Below are 12,945 nucleotides of genomic sequence, written 5' to 3' on the forward strand. Positions count from 1 at the left end.
ATCCTCAGGCGCGCATTGACTCGCTCCCAGTTGAAAAGAAATCCCTGATGTTAATATTGAAATAATGATTTTCAGGCCGAGAATGTACCAAACAAATCATCCATTACGAGCACGCAATGCACAAGTTAGAAAGCCACGATCGAGGCCACATCACCATAATAAGCTGCACCACACGAAACATTAGTCCTTCTTTTCCACAACCAAAACCTCTTTGATGCACGTAATAATAGAAAAAGAGAAAACGAAAATGAAGGAAAAGTCATTTATTACTATTAAATGTTTGTAGAGAACGAATCGATTCTTACGTAACTGCTATTTATAGTTGTCAGTGAGCATATATATGTTATATGTGTATTATATATATTTTTTTTATGAGAATTTTATTTACAATTAATTAGATCTTTTTTTTCCTTTGTGTCTGCCTCATATGTGTCATAGATGATTATGTTGAAGCCTGTATAGTGAGTAGTTCCTTGGAATGAACCTCATGGTGCTGTAATATTAGAATATCAGTCAATACTTACGTTCTACTTTTCATGTATCAACCCTTTACAGGCCCAAATAATTATTCTAATAACAACTAATTATTTCAAAAACAATTCTTGTTGATAGAGCTCTCTTATCTTTCAACTCGTTGGATTTTGGACTGTAAAGGGTTCTTTTGTACAGCTTCTTAAATAATACATTTTAACGCATTGTGTTAGTCATTTTTAATTATTGTTTAAAGTAAGCCATTAATAAGGTCACTGCCAAACAAGAAATGCATTTTACAATAATATCAAGAGCTTATTGAAAAGATTATTAGTGTTGTGGCATTGTACGTGTATCAAGTACACATTCAACACATTTTTACACACACACACACACACACACACTTTATATCTGGCACATCTTGAAATGTTTGTACTTATTTTGTAAGAACCTGTTTGATGTATGTGCCATAAGTGATGTGTTTCTAGGGCCAAAATGACCGTTTATATGTATTCGACGGCTTCGAGCGATGCTATAAATATAAATATATGTCTTGAGATGCAAATAAAAATTGATTTAACAGGATTTTTGTCATTTTGCTGATCACCTGTCTTCATAGTAATTTGTGAATATCAAGGAGGTAAGTTATGCATATCAAAAGAAAAACTTGTTTACCTCTCCCATTAACATTAATATTTTCTCTTACTAACAGGAACTAATTTCTACATCTACATTAAATACAAACAGCGGCTTTAACGTTTCCAACTTTAACGTTTCCAATTTTATCACAGGTTGAAAGTGGCAATGAACTTCAATCCTATGGACAATCAGGACGGTATATTGATGTACTGTGCCCAAAGTGAAGAAGGACTTGGCGACTTCGTGGCCCTAATAGTTAAGGATGAACGCGTCGAATTTCGATACGACATTGGCTCCGGTCTGGCGATTATTAGGTCAAATCACGTTCTTCAACCTGGCGTGTGGACGCACGTCTCTGTGAACAGAGATTTCAAGGAGGGGAACTTGACTATAAACGGAGAGCCAACGATTGGAGGAAAGTCTCCGGGAACAGCCCGCACCATGACGCTCAATACACTTCTTTACATTGGAGGTGTTGATCGCAGGAGAATCACGGTGAACAGAAATGCTGGGGTGGACAGAACTTTCCGTGGTTGCATCAGTGATGTAAGCTCATCATGAACTTATTTAGAAGGTTGTCGATAGGGTTATTCAAATTAAAAAATCTTCTATTATGTCCTTTTAGCTCGGAGTGTCCTCGATGAACGTAGATATACTGAAGTCAGCCTGGGATTCAGCAAACATAGACGATTGTAACGTTCTGCATCCTAATCAGACCAAACTGACTACTGTGATCACTACTCCACCGTCAACTACAACTCCCTATGATCCATGTGCCTCCAATCCTTGCATTCACGGGATGTGTCAGAGCACTGATTCATATGACTACTCGTGTACCTGTGAATACGGCTACGTGGGAAGAAACTGTGAGAATATTCTAAAGCAATGTGAACTGCTTCTTCCCTGTAGAAACGGAGGTACGTGCACGGACCTCCACGGATCATACAAATGTGATTGTCGACTGGGCTTCACTGGGCAGAATTGTGAAAAGTGTAAATACTTCAGTGAATTAAAATTTCAAGATTGACTGCAAGTTATTTTACAATTTTGCCAATTCTTCTTTAATTTCCAGTGACAGAGGTGACTTACGATGTTGCGTTCAGAGGAGACGGTTGGTTGGAATTAGATAAATCGGTGATGATTCACGAAGAAGAGCGCGAGGTGCTAGGTTTTGAAATTTCAACGAATAAGACCAAAGGATTGATCATGTGGTATGGACAGACACCAAATGATTTAAATCCTGATCATTACATGGCTCTTGCCGTGGTTGATGGGTAAATTAACAAAGTTAGAAATATATTCTATTTTTATTTTTTTTTAAGATATTTTATATATTCTATTATTTTCAGTTATGTAGAATATCAGTATGACTTGGGTACGGGACCAGTTGTGATTCGTGTCACTGCACAGAAGGTAGACGATGGGGAACGGCATAGGATAATCCTAAAGCGACAAGGCAGCGATGGAAGTATAGAATTAAATGGGGAACACATGGAGAGTGGTGCCAGTTATGGGACACAGCAAGATCTGAATGCCAGGGGTAGCGTGTACTTAGGAGGAGTGCCTGACTATGCCATGACCTATGGAAAATATCAAGAAGGATTCTCTGGCTGTATTTACGCCATGGAGGTACAAGATTCTGGGGCCATAGACATTGGAGAGAAAGCAATAAGGGGGAAAAACGTTTCACCGTGCACTAGGTAAATGATATGATAATTAATAAGAAATAATAGGAGAGAATCGTAGAAATTATATAAAATGGCCTGTTAATTTTTCATGCTGCTCAGAGCAAGATGGATACCTTCTTCTTTGGTATTTACTAATGCGGACACGGATATCTTTGATGCGTTTGTTCCTCCACCTCCTGTCAATATAATCCACCCTAAACCAGCGGCGAATTTAGCCGCGTACAATATCAAACGTTATTCGTTGTTAATAATACTTCAAAATTTGCTCGCAATCACCATGAATATTCGGGAGCAGAGCGTGCTTTTCACAGTATTATGCATAGACACTATAAACGCGATGAAATGTATACTGTGTTAGGTCTTGCTTAAGTGAATATGTGCCCCTTCATTAATCGCTTAACAATGAAGAGACACGTATTCAATGGCAACTTGCAAAATTAATCCAGTTTGTATATTGTTCAATGCTTCGTTAACGTCGGGGGGTAAGATGAATTATTAAAATTTTAACAATCAGAGATTATTATTATTTTAGTAACTTTTTTTCTTTATTTCTATGTGTTTTATAGTCATTTGGGCGATAGACTTCCAACGAGAGGCGACCTTGGAAAGATATGGAAGTGGTTTGTTTGAATTATGGGACAGTTATTACCCACATTGTAAAAACAGGTGATACATACAAGCGTTTTATATCTGTACATGTATAGGACACGTTTCTGATAACATTTTATGACCAAATTAACTACTTTTATACAGTTTTTTGGTTTGATATAAAGTATGATAGATTCTTTCCTCATTTTCCCTCCTATTGTTTACATTTATTACTGTAAATAATCCCTTCTTTTATTATTTAGATTTTATTCAACAATACCTTTAAATTGACTGCGTCATATTCAAGATGTGAATATTGAGGCGCTAGAATAGATGGCAATAATATTATATTACATCACACATAAGTTTCCACTGCCATTATCTGATTTGTTAATTCCCGATCTTTCCACTAAGCATTAGCAATGGCTTGTAATTCTCGTTATAATGTTATAACAGTTTATCTTTGAAGTGAGAATAAGGCTTATTTTAAACGTACAGAAAATCATGAAAAAGTTATATACTGAAGTGAAATTTTCCTGGACCAACGATTGGCCCTGTTATTGATAAATAGTTTGACGACTTCTGTACCAGATGTTTCTTCTTTCTTTTTATTGAAACACTTTAAACTCCATTTATGTGATATTAATGAAGGAAAGTTACTTGCAAATATTCGCATAGTTAAGACACGGTGCTAGTAAGATGTGCTGCTAGTTCTAAGGAAATTTATATTCAATGAAAATGCGACGAACGTGTAAATACTTACAGTCTCCCAAATCTTAGCGTTTTCTTACATTCTATGTAATCGCTACTTCTCAAACAAAATAAGAAAAAAAGAATAGATACGGAGTAGATAAAAAATATGGCAAAAGACATACATATATACAGATTCACATTGTTATGTACATTGTTATTTCTTTATTCATGAATTATTACATTATCATTAAGTTTTTTTTAACAATGCGTCTGCGTGTTAAATTGTCAATTAACAAATGCATATTCTCTCACATGGAAAATAGTAGCAATCTTGGGCATTTTCTAGATTTATATGACAAACAAAATGCGATAATATAAATCTCATATGATTCGTGTCTAATGCACAATACAATAACTCGATTCGTTTTTTGTTTTCTCAAGTAGTTTTTGTTTTTTACTTATAAACGATAATGTTAATATGTTATTTTCTAGTTTAAATTTTTCTTACAATGATATAAAATAATATAGACCATAAATCATCGAGGTAAAATCAGTTGTTAATATCAATATATCAAAAAGCTTTGTCGATACTGAAACATTGTAAATGATCATGTACAGACTTAATGAAATTGTAAGTACATTGCTGGAATTTATAGAACCTTATAATCCAACATCGAATGAATGCTTTTTGAATGTCAATGCAAATGTTAGCTGCAGCATTATATTTATTATTCTACATTTCGTATATATACATATATATGCGCGCGTGTGTATGTGTGTGTGTATATATACATATACACATATGTAATAAGCGTAAATATAAAAAGGAAGTGTATAATCCATCAACTGAAAGTAATCATACATGAAAGTGTAGTCTATTATTATATGAACAATTCTTCAAAATGAAATGAGACAATAAATATAATTTTGTTAAGAAATTATATTATTCTATCTTAATTACTTCAATATTGTAGTAAAAAAGATTATTAATACAAATAACTAAGATTAATAAAGATAATTAAGATTAAACCTGAGAAATTGACACAGAGAGAGTGTTTCAAACACACACTGGCTGCTATAAATTCAGTTTGTAGCCAGCTATAAAAGGCAGTCCTGTACTAACTTTCTTCTGGTATGCTACATAGTCCTGTCCAAAGAAATTAAGCAAAGTAATTTCTTCAATTAAAATACGATCGTGAAAGAACTTCCAAGATGCCATAGTGTACGCAAGAAAACAAAATGGATTTTGTAGTATCAGCTACAAAGACAAATACAAAATTTACTTCCATATATATTTTAACACAATATTACAAATATCTAATGGTTCCAAAAATCATACCTGCGTTCCTAGAGACCAATAAAACCAGCCCACATAACTAGGATGCCTGCAAATACCGTAAACCCCGTAAGTGATCAGTTCATGATCATCCATCTTTTCACTCTGCACAATGTGATTGAAATTGTGCTTAGCCGTAAACATTGCCAATTTCCTCAGAATTTCTCCACAAATGCATAATATTAGTCCAAAGTACGATATAAAGGAAGATTCTTTCATCACAGGAAAATATTGTCTTTCTACAACAAATTCTATCCAACTAGAACATGCTGCCACACCGTAAGCTATGCTATGATTTAAGATAAAACTGTCGATAGAAAGAGTAGAAGGGTTTATCCAAGCTATGCTTAAGAATTCTGTGTAATGAAACATAGCTAATACAGTTATGTATATTCCGAACATTTGCCACGAAGATGGTGCAATCAAGGATATGATAATCCCAATGCCAAAGACATATCCTAAGAAAACTGCTCTTACAGCAACCTATTAAATATAAATATTAAATATACATTAATAACTTAATGATTATTCACAAATGATCATATAATTGTTATAATAATAATATATAATATAAAATACCTGGTAAGAAAAGCCACGAAACGTAAGAAGTAAGAGTATATTTAAAAATCCAAGTTGAAATAAATGTGTGAGCCAAACATTATTGAAATATACTTGGAGAATATTCAATTCTAACCTCAACAATACTTCTGATACGATTGCGATTACAGCAGCAACGATAAAGCCAAAAAAGCTAAGTTTTCCGTCGTAACACAACATTTTCTAAAGTTCGTGTAATTTTTCTCTACATAAATAAATTCACCATTTCAAATATTATTTGTAGGTTAGATTCTAACCTTATTTTAGCCATAAATTACTTATAGTTAATTGAGACGGTTTCCCACAAATTTTGAGAATACAGTTTTCTTAGATTGGATAAATCTTACAAATCGTGTTTCTCGTTATCTTTTACATTTAAAAATTAACAATAAATTATGTAGAAATTTGAACTTCATTTTTTACAGATTATTCTTTATTCACAGACATTGAAAACAAACTTGTACTACATTTTCTTATAAAATTGGAAGTATTTCAATTACTTAAAATTGAAATTAATACTTTTTTTTATTACAAGGACAATTCTATAATTTTATCAAGATTTTAAAATCAGAAATTTACGTCCAGTTGCTTAAATAATAAAACATATTAACAATTAATAAATTACAGTGAAAATAAATTATTGTAACAATTATCATATATGATTATTATTTGTACTACATTGTATTTTATAATCTTTAGAAATAATGATTTACAATAACTTAATCGCTTGCGATAAGGATCACAATACCACAGACGAGGAATATCTGTCCTTGTCGCACTGTAGTGACCTTGTCTATCGCACAAATATGTCTGTCCTTGTCACACATTATCGCTCTCCTTATATACCGCGCACATGTCTATCCTTGTCGCACGCTGTTGTATCCTTGTCTACCGCGCCTATATATCTGTCCTTGTCGCACGCTGTTGCTCTCCTTTTCTACCGCGCAAGTATGTCTGTCTTTGTCGCACGCTGTTGCCCTCCTTGTCTACCGCGCCTATACGTCTGTCCTTGTCGCACGCTGTTGCTCTCCTTGTCTACCGCGCGTATATGTCTGTCCTTGTCGCACGCTAGTGCCCTCCTTGTTTAATGACGCTAGACAAGGAAAGCAATAGTGTGCGACAAGGACATCCTTCGATCTATTGAAAAAAAAATTCAACTTTTTACACACACGTTTTTTTAGGACAAAACACATACAGAACGAAAGCGGGGAGCCTAATTTTAAGGAGGTATATAAAAAAGTTCGCAAATTATTCCTCTTAATTAGGTTTTTGTCATAATTAGTGCGAACTGTCACAAAATGGACATGGTGGCGCCATCTAGCGGTAAGTCAACGGTACTAATTATTTATAAAAATACTTATTTCTGCATTTTACGGGTCAAATGAGGTATGAAAAGAAAGCTAAGGGTCTAATTAGGGTAATACAATCGCCAAAGTTCACAATTTACTTCGCTAAATTAGGTTTTTTCGCAAATGAAAATTCCTCTGTTTTACGGGCTAAGAAACACTAGCGCCGCGTTGTGGCACACCGGTGGAACTAAACGCTCTATAACCACATAAGGGGAATAATTAATTTTAATTTTTCACGCTACTAATTTGCACTCCACGAGCACATATTTGATAGATAAAACTGTCAGTTACGTTTGCAAATAAGTCTGAATCTAATATTCACTATAGTTTGCACGAAATTATGCACTCACTACTGGCACTACTGCTAACGTAAACGAAATTCAAACATTCTTTATATACGTAAACTATACTTAAACAAAACATAAAACGCAATCTAAGGGTCTCTAAAATCGAAGACGCAACCATAACAGTTCACAAATGATTCCTCTTAATTAATTTCTTCTCGTAATTTGTGGAAAATTTGTCACCTGTCAATGATTGGAGGCAACGGTGGCGCCATCTATTGACAACTTGATGGTACTAAAAGCAGTAAAATTCTGTTTTTAGTACCACGGAGCTATCAATAGATGGCGCCACCATTGCCTCTAAACCGCGGCAAGTTACTGGTGGCGCCATCTACTGACAGCTCGGTGGTACTAAAACCAGAATTTTCTACTCTTAGTGCCACCGAGTTGTCAATAGATGGCGCCACCGTTGCCTTCAAACATTGACAGGTGACAAATTTTCTACAAATTACGAGAAGAAATTAATTAAGAGGAATCATTTGTGAACTGTTATGGTTGCGTCTTTGATTTCAGAGACCCTTAGCTTGCGTTCTATGTTTTGTTTAAGTATAATTTACGTATATAAAGAATGTTTAAATTTCGTTTACGTTAGTAGTAGTGCCAGTGGTGAGTGCATAATTTCGCGCAAACTATGGTGTATATTAGATTCAGACTTATTTGCGAACGTAACTGACAGTTTTATCTATCAAATATGTGCTCGTGGAGTGCAAATTAATAGCGTGAAAAATTAAAATTAATTATTCCTCTTATGTGGTTATAGAGCGTTTAGTTCCACCGGTGTGCCACAACGCGGCGCTAGTGTTTCTTAGCCCGTAAAACAGAGGAATTTTCATTTGCGAAAAAACCTAATTTAGCGAAATAAATTGTGAACTTTGGCGATTGTATTACCCTAATTAGACCCTTAGCTTTTTTTTCATACCTCATTTGACCCGTAAAATGCAGAAATAAGTATTTTTATAAATAATTAGTACCATTGACTTACCGCTAGATGGCGCCACCATGTCCATTTTGTGAGAGTTCGCACTAATTATGACAAAAACCTAATTAAGAGGAATAATTTGCGAACTTTTTTATATACCTCCTTAAAATTAGGCTCCCCGCTTTCGTTCTGTATGTGTTTTGTCCTAAAAAAACGTGTGTGTAAAAAGTTGAATTTTTTTTTCAATAGATCGAAGGATGTCCTTGTCGCATACTATTGCTTTCCTTGTCTAGCGTCATTAAACAAGGAGGGCACTAGCGTGCGACAAGGACAGACGTATACGCGCGGTAGACAAGGAGAGCAACAGCGTGCAACAAGGACAGACGTATAGGCGCGGTAGACAAGGAGGGCAACAGCGTGCGACAAAGACAGACATACTTGCGCGGTAGAAAAGGAGAGCAACAGCGTGCGACAAGGACAGACGTATAGGCGCGGTAGACAAGGATGGCAACAGCGTGCGACAAGGATAGACATGTGCGCGGTATATAAGGAGAGCGATAATGTGTGACAAGGACAGACATAGTTGTGCGATAGACAAGGAGGGCAACAGCGTGCGACAAGGACAGAAACAGATTTTAGTTCTATTGTTTTGCCACAACGCGGCGCTAATGTTTTCTACCCTGTAGGTACTATGATGATAATTATTTTATATCAGTAATTTTGCGACAAGAACCGAATGCGAAGACACGTAACAACTAAAATTCAAAGTACTACATTTGCAATAAAATTTAAATATGGATAAATTATTTTAATATTCATTTTTTCGAACATTAATTACGCTACTTAATTATGATTCTAATATTCGTAAATATTGCTGTCGATATTTGTGACATCCTTAGATTATAAGAAATGTTTAAAGCAGAAAAATAATATTTAGAAAATATTGAGATATAAATATAAAATTACATTCTAAATTCCTGTACGAAAATATTTACTGAAGATATAGATTATTTAATTTCTTGGTTAGTGGAACAATCATTTCGTATAATTTCTAACAATGTATATAATAGTCTACTCCAGAATATGTTTCGCTCCAATTCACATCTTGCACAGTAAATTCTTTTTATTAACAATCCAACTTATAGATAAAGAATGACGGCGTCGCACTAATTACTCAAAAAATATTTTTTAAACGATGGAAGATCTACTATTATTTTCCATTGCGAGACAAACAATACGCCTGATGGACCGTATTATTAAAACGGGTGACATCAATACGGGAAACTCTACTATCCACTTCACTAACGTTTGACGTGAGTACGCTCGCCTTACTACCAGTGTACTATTCTTACTAGAAACACCAACACAATCAAACATTACAACTACATAGCAATCGCGAATAAAATAGCGATGGGTTTAACCAAACGACTGGTTGAACAATTTTCCATTAACTCAAGCTATCTTAACTCACACTGCTCGGTGCAAAGATTTTTTCAACGAACAGATGCAACCGCACTAAACAAATCAGTATTTATCATTGCAGAGAATTTTACTGAAGTCTTTTCATTGTAGGAAATTTTACAAGAATTGTCGAGCAATCGTCGCACCCATCGCTTACATTCAGTCCAAGCCCGGCTCGAAAGTGTCGTCGGCATATGCGTGTACTCACCGCTCGTACTACGTCCCCAATGTGCTCTACGAACATTCTTACCCACACTGTGAAAAGTGGAATGCACATGCACGGTGGGAATAGCACCACCACAACTCTTTATTTCTATTCATCGCCGTTCAAGATGGAGAGAAAACAACGTATGTTTTCTGTAAGGTGGTTGTAAATGAGAAAATCGACCGAAAGAACGTGTCCCACTATTGAGACAGCGACTTCTTGATGAGAAATGGCGAAATCTGTCTTGAGCTCGGACACACTGCCAAAGGCAGGCCGAGTAAACGAAGGTACGATGCATTTTTTCCAACGCCTCTTGTTACTCTTGAGTCAGAGTCACTTCGTTCGACTGACATGTCTAATGAGCATTCCTTCGACGGTGTTGCAGTGTGTCGTGAATGGCTGGTGCATGAAGACGGAGCTCTTGCGTACCGTCTCCAAGACGAAGAAAGTAAGAGTACCACCTCTAGTTTCTGTGATATCCTTGATTTCCACTGAATATTTTCATTGTCTTGCTATATCTTATTAGTTAGGGAACACTACACGGGCAACAAGATCCGCAATGCGCAAGTTAGGGAGGACTTACCAAGGGCCAAGGTTGAGCAGGAGTTGGAAGAGCTCAGATATCAGTCCTATATTCAACAGCAGTTAGTATTCAACCCTCAGATTGCACTGGGCTGTGTGAAGGTTTACACCTCATTGCAGTATTTCTGATTTCAGAGAGGAAAGAGACGCCCTTGTTGCAAGACAGATCGCATTATCTCTGGAACGAGAAGAAAGGCAGAGAGAACGAGAGTTGCAAGAGCAGATGAGGCTGCAATTGAGACTGGATGACGAAGCTGCGCAGCTTGAAATGAAACGACACATTCAAGAAGTAAAAGACGAGGTATTTTCAGAAAATATTTCAACTTTGTATCTACAGTGCCGTGATTTAACTTTTTCACTTGTTTGTTGAATGTAGGAATTAGCGAAGAAACTGCAGCAAGAAGAAGAAGAAAATGCTGTGGATAATCACGACGGCCCCGTTAATGAGCAACTGCTGTTAGATCAAAAAATTGCGATGGAGGCGCAGGATGCGGAACTAGCGCGGATGCTTCAAGAAAAGGAACGAGCGAAGATAAGAAAAGCGAGACAGAGAGCAAGACAAAGGAAGCTAGAACGGCAGCAGCTTCAAGAATTAGAGGAGCAGAATCTTGCGGAGAAACCTCAACGACCTGACAGGCTAGAATTGAAAGGCAATACACAAGGCAAGACTAGAGTTCAGTCAACCTTAAATTACCCACAGTATCCTGATCCTGAAGAGATACAGACGCTGGACGAATCTAGCGAAAATGTAAGAGAGGTGCAAAACGTAGCTGCAATTATTGATCCTACATACAATGGAAATACGCATAGAAACACTTCAAGTAGCTCAAGTAGCACAGTAAGTCCTACGTATTCATTGCCTACACCTCCGCAGGAGCTTATGAATGATGATGCTCCGTGTTACATGCCTATACAGGGACAACGAAGAAATCAAATGCAATCCCCGTCCCAAACTCACGAAGAGAAACATAAACGTCGAGTAAAAGATGGTTGTAAACAGCAGTAAAGATAGTCTATTAAATCTATCTCTGTATCTATAAGAAATATTTTTCGATAGGATATTTTCGTTGCCATGAAGAGACGATATATAAGTTACTTCTCATAAGTTACGTAGAAATTCTTACTGTATATGCATCTAACTTGCAAAGATTTTTCCATTTTTCGTTCACGAAGAGATATACTTAACGAAAGCAATATAAAGATAAATGTGCCTTTTAAAAAGGTACGGTGTAAGGAAATGAACAAATATCGATAACTAATTAGCATTTGATAACGAATTACACCGTCCTGAATCTTAGATCTGCCTTTTTCCATGTATGTTTATATCGAACTCGAGAATATATATTATACAATGATATCAGAGATTTTTATAAAAAAAAAGAATGAAGAATAAAAGAAGTAGACAATCAGAATTAAGATTAAAAAGAGAAGATTAATTGTATCAAGCAGTGATGTACAAATATCAATCATTTAGACTGAATATCAAATGATATAATTGAAAGAGATTTTAATCGAGTTTATATATACAATTATTGCTCTCTAAATTTAATATAGATTTAACATACGTACGAATTTCCCAAGCTTCTTTTTTAAAGCAAAATTTTTTTTTTTTTAATTTTTAATTAAGGCGCAGAACCTTGAGAAGAATATATACTGCCAAAGAGGACATTTGTAACGTTCATTTTGTACCAGACAAAGTTTAGTATTAGCAACGCAAGAACTTTTTTTTTCTTAAATATTCAATACGCGTTATAAAACAAGTGCTTGGTAAATTAAACAATTTTGTGTAAGCTTTACTTTAGGAGATACTATATGATCATAATACAATTTTTACTGATCTATTATAACGTAGATGCGGCGCAATTGTAGTATTATTATTTAATGTCGCTTCAGTATTTAAGTTTAACTAGGTACTTATTTATGGTGATTGGAAATTTATTCGATAGCGATAATATGTATTAATTTCTTTTTACATTTATTGTATGAATACAGCTATACATGGGTACATTAATAAATTATTTACAAAGTTATGATACAAGTTTTCATCAAAAGTTCCCATACAAATATACGTCA

General features: G+C 35.3%; 4 protein-coding genes across 28 annotated transcripts in view; 3 read left to right on the plus strand and 1 right to left on the minus strand.

Moving 5' to 3' along the window:
- Positions 1-1,056, plus strand: part of LOC122533726 (basement membrane-specific heparan sulfate proteoglycan core protein) — a 112,524-nt gene extending 111,468 nt beyond the window's left edge. For all 22 annotated transcript variants that reach the window (XM_043665398.1, XM_043663759.1, XM_043664343.1 and 19 more), the window contains one exon: positions 76-1,056. In XM_043665398.1, coding sequence (XP_043521333.1) covers positions 76-184 — 109 coding nt within the window. In that variant the 3' untranslated portion in view covers positions 185-1,056. The remainder of the gene's footprint in view (positions 1-75) is intronic.
- LOC122534683 (basement membrane-specific heparan sulfate proteoglycan core protein-like) lies at positions 1,005-4,160 on the plus strand. 3 transcript variants are annotated; one of them, XM_043665683.1, is made up of 6 exons: positions 1,005-1,111; positions 1,263-1,656; positions 1,736-2,102; positions 2,183-2,384; positions 2,460-2,810; positions 2,898-4,160. In XM_043665683.1, the coding sequence occupies exons 2-6, from the start codon at positions 1,276-1,278 to the stop codon at positions 3,154-3,156; spliced, it is 1,560 nt and encodes a 519-aa protein (XP_043521618.1). In that variant the 5' UTR covers positions 1,005-1,111; positions 1,263-1,275; the 3' UTR covers positions 3,157-4,160. The 3 variants fall into 3 exon arrangements, with proteins under 3 accessions (XP_043521618.1, XP_043521538.1, XP_043521701.1); XM_043665603.1 differs by lacking the exon at positions 1,005-1,111 and having other exon boundaries at positions 1,122-1,656; XM_043665766.1 differs by lacking the exon at positions 1,005-1,111 and having other exon boundaries at positions 1,122-1,656; positions 3,365-4,160.
- A 118-nt stretch (positions 4,161-4,278) lies between these two features.
- LOC122534845 (protein-S-isoprenylcysteine O-methyltransferase) lies at positions 4,279-6,503 on the minus strand. Its single transcript, XM_043665886.1, has 3 exons — positions 5,995-6,503; positions 5,419-5,898; positions 4,279-5,337 (listed from the first exon to the last, which is right to left on the minus strand). The coding sequence occupies exons 1-3, from the start codon at positions 6,190-6,192 to the stop codon at positions 5,155-5,157; spliced, it is 861 nt and encodes a 286-aa protein (XP_043521821.1). The 5' UTR covers positions 6,193-6,503; the 3' UTR covers positions 4,279-5,154.
- Positions 6,504-9,373: 2,870 nt separating this feature from the next.
- On the plus strand, positions 9,374-12,902 carry LOC122532490 (coiled-coil domain-containing protein 50). 2 transcript variants are annotated; one of them, XM_043661315.1, is made up of 7 exons: positions 9,374-9,391; positions 9,770-9,937; positions 10,197-10,577; positions 10,676-10,738; positions 10,817-10,934; positions 10,993-11,173; positions 11,249-12,902. In XM_043661315.1, exons 3-7 carry the CDS (start codon positions 10,520-10,522, stop codon positions 11,876-11,878), a joined length of 1,050 nt encoding a protein of 349 aa, XP_043517250.1. In that variant the 5' UTR covers positions 9,374-9,391; positions 9,770-9,937; positions 10,197-10,519; the 3' UTR covers positions 11,879-12,902. The 2 variants fall into 2 exon arrangements, with proteins under 2 accessions (XP_043517250.1, XP_043517331.1); XM_043661396.1 differs by lacking the exon at positions 9,374-9,391 and having other exon boundaries at positions 9,748-9,937; positions 11,008-11,173.
- The last annotated feature ends 43 nt before the right edge of the window (positions 12,903-12,945 follow it).

Source organism: Frieseomelitta varia, unplaced genomic scaffold (assembly GCF_011392965.1).
Source record: "Frieseomelitta varia isolate USP_RPSP 00005682 unplaced genomic scaffold, Fvar_1.2 scaffold_1011, whole genome shotgun sequence".
Lineage (NCBI taxonomy): Eukaryota > Metazoa > Arthropoda > Insecta > Hymenoptera > Apidae > Frieseomelitta > Frieseomelitta varia.